This window comes from Panthera uncia, chromosome D4 (genome assembly GCF_023721935.1).
Source record: "Panthera uncia isolate 11264 chromosome D4, Puncia_PCG_1.0, whole genome shotgun sequence".
Lineage (NCBI taxonomy): Eukaryota > Metazoa > Chordata > Mammalia > Carnivora > Felidae > Panthera > Panthera uncia.
This window is the reverse complement of record NC_064807.1, coordinates 66531324-66545665: the sequence shown is the minus strand read 5'-3', so window position 1 is coordinate 66545665 and position 14342 is coordinate 66531324. Positions and strand designations below refer to the sequence as shown.

The 14342-nt window shown below is 36.6% G+C and overlaps 1 protein-coding gene across 1 annotated transcript in view; it reads right to left on the bottom strand.

Annotated features, from left to right (window-relative positions):
- Positions 1 to 1085: 1085 nt before the first annotated feature.
- RAD23B (RAD23 homolog B, nucleotide excision repair protein) overlaps positions 1086 to 14342 on the bottom strand; it is a 48512-nt gene continuing 35255 nt past the window's right edge. The window contains exons 7-10 of the mRNA XM_049627520.1: positions 11192 to 11324; positions 9316 to 9443; positions 8469 to 8639; positions 1086 to 3579 (exon numbers count right to left, since the gene is read on the bottom strand). Coding sequence (XP_049483477.1) covers positions 3466 to 3579; positions 8469 to 8639; positions 9316 to 9443; positions 11192 to 11324 — 546 coding nt within the window. The 3' untranslated portion in view covers positions 1086 to 3465. The remainder of the gene's footprint in view (positions 3580 to 8468; positions 8640 to 9315; positions 9444 to 11191; positions 11325 to 14342) is intronic.

Genomic DNA, 14342 nt, shown 5'->3' with positions numbered 1-14342 from the left:
CCGTCACAGGCAACCCAAACCAAAGGTAAGACCCAAAGTCAAGAAGCCAAGAATGTCAAAGCGACGGGAAGCATCATATACTTTAATGTATGATGGGCTAGTCACACAGAACAGTGGTGGCCAACTTCCGCTGTAAAGGGCCAGATGGTAATTATTTAGGCTTTGCAGGCCTTAGTCTCAGTTTCAAGTATTCAACAGCAAACCTCTGTAGCACAAGTAGCCACAGGCAATATGTAAACAAATGAGCACGGTTGTATTTCAATAAAACTATTTATAGACACTAAAATTTTAACAATTTTTACACCATAAAATCCTTAAAAAAAAAAAGAAAAGAAAACCTTACCTCATGGGACTGCAGTTTGCCAGCTCCTGGCTTAGAAGAACAAAGTGGAACAAGATGGACATGGGAGATCAACTAAAAGGACATGTTGTAGCCAAGCCTCAGAGCCAGGGAACGCACCAGAATGGACTCGGTCAGGAAGCACTTATTCCCTGAAATTGCCTAATTTTGGTTGAATATTTTGTAGCAGTTTGAGGCTGGCTGCTAGAAGACAAGAGCATGGGAAAAACGGGAATTTACTCATTTTTCAAACTCATTTTTGCAAGAGTGTGGCAGGGGACGGGTAGAGAGAGGGGAAGGGGGATAGAAAGAGGGGGAAGAGTGGGGGGGGGGGGGGGGGGGAGAGGCAGAGAATGAATATGAATATATCCCAAGCAGGCTCCATGCTGTCAGCACAGAGCCCAATGTGAGGCTTGATCTCACAAACTGAGATCACGACCTGAGCCGAAATCAAGAGTTAGACACTTAACCAAATGAGCCACCCAGGTGCCCGGGAAAAATGGGAATTTAACTAAAATTTCTAAAAGCCATCATGAAGCTTGATTTAAGGTACATCAAGTATCCCATCTTTGTGTTGATGTTTTGGTTGAGAAAAACAGAGGAGACCCAAGAAAATTAAACTAGGACCTGGCCCCCCTACATGTTCACCAATTACTGAAGAAAACAGTGACAGGGGCATTGTCAACTTTCAATCTAAGATTCTATATGGCAAAATTATTTTAAAAAATGAGAAATGCAATGGTGAATGTATTGAAAATATTTTATAATTAATTCTCTAGAATCCTAGCCATGGTACAGGAAAAATTTATATGGTGGAACACTTCAGTATTTTTAAACAATGCAAAAGACATATTTGACTAGAGGATGGCAATAAGAATTTAACAAATATAAACTTAAGCTTCCTCACATTTCCATAGAGAAACTAGACAATAAAAATATTTCAAGAAATAGATGACAGAATACCTCAAATGCAAAAAAATTCCAAAGTCAAAGAGCCACTTACATTAAAAGATTTACCAGAACTGTAAATTAAAGGTAACAGCAAAAGGTCACAAAAAGCCTATTTCTTTCACAGCATCTTGGCTAATTCTTTAAGCAGATAAAACAAAGTACTGTAAAGAATGGTCAAAACTTGGCCTGAAACTGTCTTCTTGTAATTATTAATCCCACTATTTGTGGTTTTGTTGTCCAAGGACAAAAACTCCGTGCCACCAACTTCTGCTGTCACTTTCCAGAGAAAAGAAGAGTCTGCTGCTGGGGTTTTGGTTTGTTTTTGCTTTTCTTTTTTCCAGTTTTCGCTATGCTGAGCAATTAGGTAGCAGATAAAATGGCATAAAATAAATGAAAATATTCCATCCTCCGATCAGAAATGCCACCCTCTTCCCAACTCAATGCTCTGCCTTGAAAGATGAACATATTTACAAATCCTCATTTTATTCTCCTGAGACATTTTGCATGATCCATTATAAAACATACAGGCAATACAAAGTCCAAAGGTCTGCTGTATTTAAGGTATAAGCATGAAGATTAAACTACATGATAACACTGTGGGGAGAAGTCATGGCTTCATTTATTTTCATAAGAGACAGGTACGAGTGCATGACGTAAAAGCTTCAAAGTCACCTCCAAACCTTGCTAAGGATTATTGCAAGAGATTATGCAGGGAGACATCTGTGCAAATTCATTTTCTTTACTCAGTATCAGATGGTAGGGGAAAAAAACTATTTCTTTAAACAGTCTTGTTTATATTCAGAAGAAAAGATTTGAAAAACTAAACAAGGAGATATTTTCCCCCTCTTTATGATCCAATAATATGCCAATGAAGGAGAGTCTAATAAAAAACAGAGCTGAAAAAAATCCAAATAAAAGCCAACACTGCTATTAAGATTTTCTTTTAATATGCCATGAGATATTTTTGATTGTATATTTTCCAAAGTACTTTTCCAGCTGCATCTCCCAACCCTTCCAAAAGATTATGCCAGTCTTTCCAACGCAATAAGAGATGCTGGATTTATACTTTTGTCCACCTTCTTTTTTGAAAGTAATAGAATCCTAATGACTTTAATGGTCATATATTCTTATCTAATAAGGAAAAACACTTATAAATATCAGAAACCCAGCTTTGAAACATTAGCTAATTTTGAACTGAATCAGCATCTTGTGGGTTTAAAAAAAAAGGCAGCAATTTGAACTCACGACTTACTGACAAACACATTTCTGCAGAGGGAAGGGGAAGAGAGGGAAACGAATGCTGCATTTCTCCATTGGCCCCAAAGTGCTAATTTCACAAAGGGATACATCAAAAGCAAACATGCAATGGTGGTTTTAAAACTTTTACTGCAATATAACAATGAAGTAAACAGTAATTAGACACCTACCAATTTTTTCCCAAAACAAACCAAAAAAAAAAAAAAAAATGTAAACAGGAAAATAACTCTGCCTATACTTGTACAGCTTCTCAAATCATGTTAGAAGGGTCTCACATTCGATGATCAAGAAATTTTAAAATAGCAGTAATTATTTTCATTTTAAGAAAAGGTTCCCCTTCTCCCCTCCCCAACCCCAAGTATTTAACATGAAAGAATGGGCTTTCTTACACATTAATTCAATACGTATTTGAAGCAGCAACAAAAACCATCAATAATTTGGCATTTCTGTTTACAATTGCTCCAAAATTTTTTCAATTTCACAAAGCCATTATCCAGTGTTGCCATGAAATAGAGACTGTAAATTCTAGGTAGCAAAGATTCTTTCTGAAACCAATGTTAAGTCAAAGAAATATAAAGCAGGGCATTACACTAAATTTCTGGATCTAGTACACTAAAAAGAGTGAAACCTAGGAAAAGTTACCTACTGTTTTATAGAAGAAATAAAGACCTGCAAAAGCTGATTTTTGGTTGTATAATATTTTACACACTGTGTGGATTTGCGGCATCTGCTACTTGAAGCAGACATGCACTGTATGTATCCCTGCCCTGTATCCTAGATCCCTCCCTCCCCACCCCCAACAATCTACTACCTTATACCAAGTACTGTGGATATGAGCCCAAGTCATCCCAGACAATCCAGTGAACAAAGTTAGTGTAATGCACTGGTGTGAAGTGTGAGATAAAAAAAAGTCCCTTTCAATCTTCATCAAAGTTTTGCTGTAGAAGAAAATTGGCAGCCAAGTTCTCATTCTTCTCACAAGCAAAATATGCTTGTATGACAAGTCCTTCAGGAAATCCTAGTGCCTTTAACTGGAAGAAAAGAAAGAAAACACACTGTGGGTTCCAGCACAGCAGTACTGACAGATCATGACCCGAAAACATGAAAGACACGAAAAAGCTCTTGAAAATGTTACGTGAATGCCTACCTAAGTGTGGATTCACCGTTCAACCCAAGCAGCTAGATGGAATCTAGACCCTTGCTCAACCACCTACAAAATTCTCTCTTCCTAGTTAAAGCTATTAGACAGATACTCTGCTAACACTCATTGGCATTAATATTCAAAATTAGTCGCTGTGATTATTTAAAAATAAATGATCCTACAGAAATTTGTAAATCAGCTTTGAATACCTAAGAGGTAAAGATATAGATGAAAGCAACTGGAGGGGAGTTTAACTACTTTGTTATTTGTAAAGAAGGTCATGTCCTTCATCATCACTTCAACTATCACTCTCAAGCTCCTTGCCATATCAAACACTTCATACTAAAAGAAATGGGTGATCATAACAAATGTCACATGATATATTTTGAGATCAAGACATATCGTGTCCTGTTTATATCTGCTTAAATTTTACAGCATTTTAAATGGTGACACCGGCCACTTAATTTTGTTTTCCTAGTCTATTAAAAATCACTTGTGACTTAATAATTATCTAATTCACTAGAGACTATATATTTGTCAAATATTTTTTATGAACCCTCTCCTCAACCGTCTAAATCACCTTGTGTTAGACTATATCAAGAAATGACCTTTAAAAAAAAAAAGAAAGGGGCGCCTGGGTGGCTCAGTCAATTAAGCATCCAACTTCGGCTCAGGTCACAATCTCACGGTTTGTGGGTTCGAGCCCTGCGTCAGGCTCTGTGCTGACAGCTCGGAGCCTGGAGCCTGCTTCAGATTCTGTGTCTCCCTCTATCTCTGCCCCTCCCCCGCTCATGCTCTGTCTCTCAAAAATGAATAAATGTTTAAAAAAAATTAAAAAAAAAAAAAAGAGAAGTCTCAATTCAGCACGATTAACTACTCATCCATGAAAGGAGAAGAAATAACTCAAAAATAATTGTTACCTAGTTCTTGTCCAGATTAAAGCTGGGCTAGCTGAAGTAAAAGGTAGATAGGGCACGATCCAACTATGTGCTTCTACAAGACACACACTATAGATTCAAAGACACAAATATGCTGAAAGTAAAAGGATGGAAAAAGATATACACCATGCAAACAGTTACAAAAAGAGAGCTGGAGCGATTCTATTAATATCAGACAAAATACATTAACACAGAAAATTGTTACTAAAAACAAAGACATTATAGGATGATAAACTACAGGAAGGCTTTTGTTATAAATACATGTAATAACAGAGCCCCAAGATACAGGAAACAAAACTGACAGAACTGTAGGGAGAAATGATTCAAGAACAGCTGGAAATGTTGGTATCATCATGTTCAATGCTGGACACAACAACCAGGCAAGGCAGAAGACTGACAAGGAAAGAGATGTGAACAACATCATAAACCAAACAGACCTAACAGACATTTATGTAATACTTAACAACAGAAGACTGCATGTCCTTTTTAAGTATATATCAAACATCCTCCATGAAGACCATGTTAGGCCATAAAACTAGCCTCAAAAAATTTTAGAAGATTAAAATTGTTCACAGTACATTCTCTGACCACAATAGCATGAATACTGAAATCAGTAACAGAAGGAAATTTAGGAAGTTCAAAATATGTAGAAATTAACCTAATCCTTCACCAATAGACGAGAGAAGGAACCACAAAGAAAGTTAGAAAATACTCTAATGAATGAAAACAACACCAAACACGCTAAAACTTACGGGATGCTGCTGTAGCAGTGCCTAGAGGGAAGTTTATAGCTGTAGCTACCTATATTCAGAAAGATCTTAAATAGATAACCTAAGGATCTACCTTAAGAAACTGGAAAAGAGGAAGAGAAAATTAAATCCAAAGCAAGCAGAAGGAGAAAAATAATGAAGATCAGAGAAAAAGTAAATAAAGACTAGAAAAATAGAATCAATAAAACCAGAAGTTGGCTCTTTTTTTCTTCAGATTAACAACACTGACAAATGTTTTAGCTAAACTAACAGGGAAAACAAGAAATCTGAGGATTCAAATTACTATAAAAATCAGGGATGTGGGAACACTACTACTTTTTATAGAAATAAAACTACCAAAGGAAAATGCTGTGAACAATTCTATGCCAACAAATTAGATAACTCTTGATGAAACACACAATTCCTAGAAAGACAAAAACCACCAAAACTGACTCAAGAAACAGAAAATCTGAATAGCCCTATAACAAATAAAGAGATTAAATTAGTAATTACAAAATTTCCCAAAAAGAAAAGCAAGGCCCAGATAATTTTACTGGTAAATTCTACCAACCACCAAATGAATTAACGCCAATTGTTCATTAACTCTTCCAACCAACAGAAAAAGGGAATACTTCCTAACTCATTCTCTAAGGCCAGTATTACTCTGACACTCAACCAGACAAAATCATCACACACACAGAAAACTACAGACCAATGTTCCTTATCAGAAATCTTCAACAAAACACTATCAGACCAAAATATAAAAAAGATTACACTATGACCAGTGGGAGTTATCCTAAGAATGCAAGGTTGGTCCAATGTACAAAAATCAATATATTAAAGCATACTAATAGAAAAGAAACAAAATTACATATGATCATCTCGATAAACACATAAAAACCATCTGACAAAATCCTTTTGTGATAAAAACACTCAATATTAACTAGAATAGAAAAGAACTTAACCCAATAGAAAAGGAATCTAATAAAACCCTTAGCTAACATCATACTTAATGGTGAAAGAATGACTGCCTTCTCCTAAGATCAGGTTGCTAAGATCAGGAACAAGACAAAGATGTTGGCTCTCACCACCTCTATTCAACAATACACAGGAGTCTGTAGATAGGGCATTCAGACACACGCATGAGTACACACACATACACATACACACACACACACACACACACACACACACACACACAGTAAGAAAGAAAAAGAAATAAAGGGCATCCATACTGGAAAAGAAGTAAAACTATGCCTATGTGTAATTGATATCCTGCAAACAGGAATCTTAAGAAACACAATAAATGAGTTCAGGAAGGTTGTAAGATTTTATAAAATCAATACACAAAATTAAGCTGTATTTCTATACAGCTAGCAATGAACAATCCAAAAATGAAATCAAGAAAACGATTCCATTTATAAAAACAGCAGCAAAAAGAATAAAAATACTCAGGAATAAATTTAACAAAAGAAATACAAGCTCAAGACCAAAGAATATTTCTGAAATTATAGAAAATCTAATAAACAGGAAGGCATCTCACATTCAAGGCTTGGTGAGACTTAATATTGCTAAGATGGCAATACTCTCCAAACTGGTCTGCAGAAAAAACAGTATCAAACCCCCAGCCTGTTTTGTTTTTGTTTTTTTTTTTTTAATTTTTTTCACTTTTCTTCTAGAAATCAGACAAGCTGATCCTAAAATTCATACAGAATGCAAGGGATCCAAAAGAGCCAAAACAATCTTGAGAAAGAAGAAAATCAGAGATTCCAAAACCTACTACAAAAAGTCACAGTAATCAAGACCGTGAGGTACTGGCATAAGGAGAAACACATAAATCAATGGAACATAAATGAAAGCCCAGTAAACCCTCACAATGATGGCCAGTTGATTTTCAACAAGGATGCCAAGACAATTTAATGGAGAAGAGTGGAATTTTTAGTAAATGGTGCAGAGGCAACTGGATATCCACATGCCAAAGAAAAAGAAAAAAAAAAAGAAACCAGACTCCTACATCTCACTCTATAAACAAAAAGGAACACAAAATAAATCAGACCTAAATACAATAAGAGCTGTACAACTCTTCAGAAACAAGATAGGAGTAAATCTTTTGACCTTGGATTAGGCAACTTCTCTTAGTATGACACCAAAAGCACAAGTAACACAAGAAAAAATTTCTTCTCCAAAACAGAAATCAAGAATTGGTAACTAACCCTAACTATTAAAACAAAACAAAATTTGCTATAGAACAATTGAGGCAAGTGTCATTCACTCACTTATGTTATTTGAGGGAGGAAAATACTAGCATGATATATATAAAGTACCTTTTAAGAAACATGTAATTATAAACCTTGAACATTTGATATGTTTTTATTATAAATACGGGCAAATTATCTCCCAGATGATTTTTCTAAGTATTAAGTTAAAATGCACTTTATCAGACTTCCATCTCAAAACACTTTGTAAAATAAGGCAGGGCAAGTGCTGTGTCCCTATTTACAAATGTTAACCATGGAGCCCAGAGAAAAATGAATGACTTATAGTATTGCATAAACTAAGTTATTGCAGTGCCTCAATATGAACTGGATGACCTAGTAAGGATGGAAACAGAAAAACAGTATCAGGAGCTGATGTTTAATATACATGTTTTTTTATACATAATTCATATACATATCTATTGTACATTTTAAGGGCAGTTGTGAAGTAAAATCTAGAATATAAAAAAATGGATAATCTTGCATTAAGCATACACTTTAAGATCATTTTCTTCATGAATGCTAACACCTAAAGGAAATCTTTAATTTTTAAATATATTTATAACGATTTTAGAAAGTTAAAGCAGTATTCAGTGCTAGTCCCTTGGCTTCACAAAGGACAAGATATGAGAGCAGGGACGAAAATAGACAGTCTTTGCTGCAATCCTTAGGACAATGCTCTATCTGGCTCTGTCCAATAGAACAACCTCTAGCGGCAGAAATAATCTACACCTGTGCGATCCAATGCAGCAGCCACTAGCTCCACGTGACCACCGAGCATTTGAAATGCAGCTAGTGTGACTGAGGAACTCAAATTTTAGTTTTACTTCGACTCACCCTTTCTATAGCTTCTTTTTCCTGAGGCGTCACTTGAATGTAGTTCATGTGACCACTTCCAGCTTCGGCAATCCCTCCACTGCCACCTCCGCCCCCTCCTCCTTGCCCGCCAGCTTCCTGGACTGGTTCATTTAACATCTGAATAAAATGCTCCTGGTGTTGGCTAATTTGCTGTGGTGATATGAAGGACAGAAAAAAACAAGACAATGATAGAAGTATCTTCAGGAAACCAAGAATTCTAAATACAAGTAAAAGAGAGCTAGAACTTTACAACTGCCATATTTTAGAATGACTCTGGATTATGTAATCCTTGGAAGGATGTGATTTCTTGTATTAAAGAAATTAGGGAATTAAGAGAATTCAAATTCTCTTTCATAAACGTCTCCTGGCCCCCAAATCAATTTTAAAAAATTGCTTGGGGGGGGGGGGAGGGTCTATAAAAAGAAACAGAACTCACGTATCTTCCACACTAGCAGGCAGTACAATGCTGTATAAAGCCCAAATACTTCATGACTCGGGCATTCATAAGCCCATGGGTGTGTTTCTAAGACGCAGTGCTTCACTAACAGTAAGTTTGGGAAAAAAGATTCATGAACAGTTTCTTTGCTACAGAGCTTCTCAGATTCTTTAATAAAGTGGTTCCAAACTTATTATTTGACCAACTTAAATTAACCCAACCTCCACCCTCCTGGACTCTTTTGTTAGTGTATCTGATCTATAGCATATTCTATTGAGGGCAGCTCAAAAAAACAGTTTCTAGAGCATGTGGAGGGGAAGGTAGTTCTCATGGACTTTTAAAAAATGATATACTCTGTAAACCCACTTTTGAAATTGATTCAACAGTTACCTGCAGTAATTGAGGGTTTTCTCGACCTATCTGTTGTAGCAATGCTGGAAGCAGGGAAGGATTCTGTTGAATAATTTGTCTCATCTGTTGAAACTGAGGCTGATTCCGTAAAAATTCAAGAGGATGTCCTAAAATACACATAAACATTTTTAAATCAAAGTAGCAATTACACACATACAAAGAGCTGATTCAATCATAATTTTAGACAGCAAACACTGACAAGTAAATATGAGTTCTCAGATGTGTGCAAAAGGAAGTAAATAATGTCAAAAAATCTTTCAACGGCACCAACTTCCAAGTCTCATACTACAGAAATTACTCCTATTAGCATAGATAGAGTATGGAAAACTGAAAGAACAAAGTTTTCCTACAACTGTCCTGAGCACTCGATATTATCAAATAATGAGAATTTATGACTTGCATGTAACTCTATCAAAATAAAAAATATTAAAATTGTTCCTAAGAAAAATACATACCTAGGACTAACAAAACCAAAAAAGCCGCTTACTTTATAATACAACCTAAACCCTCATGGAAAAAAAAAAACAATCTGAGTTTGAATCCCTGGGAAATTCTAAACCAAGTAAATGAAAGACAATTTGATACTTAGAAGTTAAGAGTTCAGATATGCAGATCAGTAAACTTAAATTACAATTAGAAAGATGACTTTGTTATTACAATTGAACTTCAAACATTTACAATCTACAAAAGCTTGAGATAAATAAGCTGTAAGACAACCTAGTACTAACTAATACATCTAGAACTCTTTAGTCCTAAATCCCACGGCAATAATAAATATTAAGGATACCAAATAAAATACAGAACTGTAACTTTTTGGGGTAGTGGTGGTTGTCTGACTATACTACAAGAGACCAAAAACTGCATATAATTATGTTTTTGAGATTAGCGATGAATTACGGAACATCTTTTAGATGTTATTTCCTAAATTATTCAAGAAGAATCATTCAAATTAAAATGGCCACATAACATGCTCATCCTTCTTTGTGTTGACACTGGTTGCACAGATGAAGAAAATGAGACTCAGAAAGTGAAGTTAACCCAGTAAGCGCTGCTAATTGGGACAGCAGCCCAAATCTGAACCAAAGCTGGGGCCTCTTCTTTCCATTCTTAGGCCAACTCTGCAGAAATGAAATGCCTGTCCTCTGGGAGACTGCATACAATGCATTCAGGGCTTTTTGTCAACCAGAGCTTACTGTCCTACGTAGAGCTAAAAGCTCTATGAAGCATCTAAGCAGGGCCACTTCAAAATTAACAGTTTAAATTACTTCATCAGTACTGTATACAGAATGAGGAATGAAAGAGAATGAAGTAACTCTTGGGTCCACCACAGGCTCCAGGCTTTCCTCTGTAGTCATGCCTTTGGCAATGGGAGGGTGGGTTCTGGCCAGTAAAGAGAGTTGAATTCAAGCTTGGGTTTCACCTTTAGATAGAAGTCTTCCAACCTCCCAGTGTTTTATTTCTTTGGTTGTATAATAACCACTAAGATCCTACTGGCTTTGAAATTATACACACTTTATGACATTTATAGGGAGAGAAAAGAGACAAGGTGAGCAAACATTCTGAATGGCTTCAGAATGTAACACGAAATGCAAACTGGGAAGCATCTCTTCGTGGCATAGGCTAAACAGGATGTACCCTTTGCCAAAATTAGAGCGCTAATGTTTCAGCAAGAACGTATTAAATATCTACTTGGAAGAACTTGTTTTGGGCCCTTCTCTAACATTAATGGATAGAGAACTTGTTTGAAGAGTTATCCAAATGCTCCAGGAAAGAACCTCACCTCAAAGGTATTTCAGATTCATTTTACACTAAAAATTCAGGACCGTTTCCTCCCCATCCAAACACCCCACTTTACCTCCAGGACTTGCTGTTGTGGTCGATGCTGTCGTAGTTGCTGCAGCGGCAGCCACTGAAGACTGAGGAGCCCCGGTACTAACCGCTGGAGGGGTGTCGACCACAGCCTGACTTTCTCTATCTCCGGGGATCCCCTATAATACAATTTCCCAGCTTTAAAATATCCTGTCACATTCAAAGTTAGTTAAATATTACACAAAGTCAAAGATTTATTCATCTATTTAATGTGCTTGTCTAATTGTTCAAAGCATCAAACAGGTGCCTGAGTCAATTAAAAGTATAGGGATGAGGCACCTGGCTGGCTCAGTTGGTCTAGCGACCGACTCTTGATGTCAGCGCAGGTTGTCATCTCATAGTTGTGAGATTGAGGCCCCGCATCGGGATTTTCTCCCTCTCTCCCTTTGCCTCTCTCCCTCTCAACAAATAAACAAAAACAGAAATAAAAGTAAAGGATTAAGACTTATCTGGAAGCTGTATATGTCCGAGTTAGATTAGAAATGACCTGAGTGTGGTGTAGAAGAACCCATACTGCTGTAAGGCTGCACTGTCCAACAGAACTTTCCATAATGATGAAAATGTTCTCTGTGCTGTCCAATAAAAGACTCATTAATCACAGGGCACCTGGATGGCTCAGTTAAGCCTCCAACTCTTGATTTTAGCTCAGGTCACGATCTCACAGTTCATGAGATAAAGCTCCATGTCAGGCTCTGCACGGACAGTACAAAGCCTGCTTGGAATTCTCTCTCTGCCTCTCTACCTTTCCCACACTCATGCCCACACTCATGCCCATGCCATGCTCTCCCTCAAAATATATAAACTTAAAAAGATACTCATTAATCACGTGTAACTTCTGAGAACTTGAAATGTGGCTAAGGTTACTAAAGAAACTAACTTTTTAATATACTTCCAATTTTACTAAATTTAAATAGCTACTTGTACTTAATAGCTATTTTACTAAGTTGTGGAGATTTGTAATTTAAAACTGAAGTCATAAAATGATGTTTACATATAGCAACATAGGTTACACCTAACACCAAAGATCCAAAACTTGCATATTAAGTAATAATGTACAGTTTTATAAGGCCAACTATTAAAAAACTTAAAATATCAATACAAATTTTATTAAAATTGGACACATCTGGTTTTAATGCTATACATTGCCCTAGTTAATTTTTAAACTTCATAGAAACGTTCACCAGCTCAGTGACAAAAAGGTTTGTATTTGTAAACCTAGCCTTAAAATCATCCAAAGAAACAGGTTTTGATGCACACGTGCAGCTCTGAAATGAACCCTGGAATAAAAGCCTAATGGAGACAGGGCAGGTGGCCAATAGTGGCTGAGGAAGGAGGATCTCCACTATTGATCCATGGTTCTAAGAAAGTGTCATCCAGAAAGTATCACATAGAAAAAACTAAAATGGATTATTCACAATTCACAGAAGTAGTTATCAAAGAACCTTAAATATTTCAGTATTTAAGTGATGCTTATTCTAAGTTTGGACCATTCGTCTTCTGAAGTTGTAACTTAAAACTGCACTGAGACTTTGGAACACTATTCTGATGCATGATTTACAAGACTTTTCATAACAACATACTAAAAGTCTTTATGAAATCCACACAGATTGTGAAAGGAGGAGAATGAAGAAGGAAATAAAACATTTGGGTAAGAGATGGTAATGGTAAATTCTTCCATTTCCCAATAAAAATCAGAAGCCAAGATCATAAACATACGAAAAAATAAGCTTAATGAATAGCATTATGGGTAATGGCTGCCCAAGTTAGCGTTCCTCCAGCTATCAGAAACAAACATTTCGGACATTCCACCAATTCAAATCTGTAAGTGCTGACAGATTATATGCAGATTGAGGATCCAAAGCCTCCATCAAAATCTCAAACAGGTTTGTTAAACTAAAAAGTCAATCACTGCTATAGAAGTCTCAAAAATTAGTGACAGTTAAAGGTGGCCCTTTTTAGTCTATGAATTGAACACTAAATATATCAAAAACACTTTAAACTATTTCATGAAATGGGGCGCCTAGGTGGCTCAGTCAGTTCAGCATCCAACTCTTGATTTCGGCTCAGGTCATGATCTCATGGTCTGTGGGATCGAAGCCCCGCATCGGGCTCTGTGTTGAGAGTGGAGCCTACTTGGGATTCTCTCTCCCTCTCTCTCTGACTCCACCACCTCCCACCCCCGCCCTTGCGCGCTCTCTCTCTCTCAAAAGTAAATGAATATTAAAATGAAAATAAAGTGTTTCATGAACTTGTATCTATTCATTTGCATTTGATGCTAAAAAGTAGTAACAACTTTGAAAACAGTGATCTATTTTTTATACCTTAAAACTTCAGATCTATTAGATTAAAATACCTGCTTCCATTAAACTAATGCAGAATTCCACACAGGTATACATTTAAGTCACTCCATAAAAGGAAAGGTAATACTTTAATAGAATATGGGGTTTGTTTTCTGAGGGGGGGGGGAAGGGTACCACAAACAAACTCACAATAGTTACCAATCCAAAATGATTCCTAAATTACAAACTGATAAATGGACTACCATCATTTTAAAGACTCTCATCAAGAGGACAATGGAAAAGAGAATTCAGAAGAGGAAATGATAAAAGGTTTTGTGAATCTCACATACAAATGAGTAGGCAAATAACTGGTGGAGGCAGCACAGTTACTCATTCTTGACTTTGACTCTCCTGAAGCTATTATCTGAAAAGGAGTTTCTAACAAAAGTACAACCTGGAAACAAATGAATGGGTTAAACTGTGAACTATATTCCCCACAAGAGTTAGGATTCTGGATTTCTAAGATGATATTTAGGGCAATTCAGAACTTGATAATACTGTAAAACACTGAAGACAATTATGGAATAAAATGTTAACATTTTTAAATTTTTTTTTCATTTTTTTCTTTTTGAGAGAGAAACGGGGAGGGAGAGAGAGAGAAAGAGAGGGAAGGAGGGAGAGGGAGGAAGGGAGGGAGAGAGAATTGGGGAGGGGCAGAGAGAGGGAGACAGAGGATCCAAAGCAGGCTGCGCGCTGTGAGCGCAGAGCCCAATGTAGGGCTTGAAGTTACAAACCGGGAGATCATGACCTGAGCTGAAATGAAGATTTAGCCGCTTAATCGACTGAGCCACCCAGGCG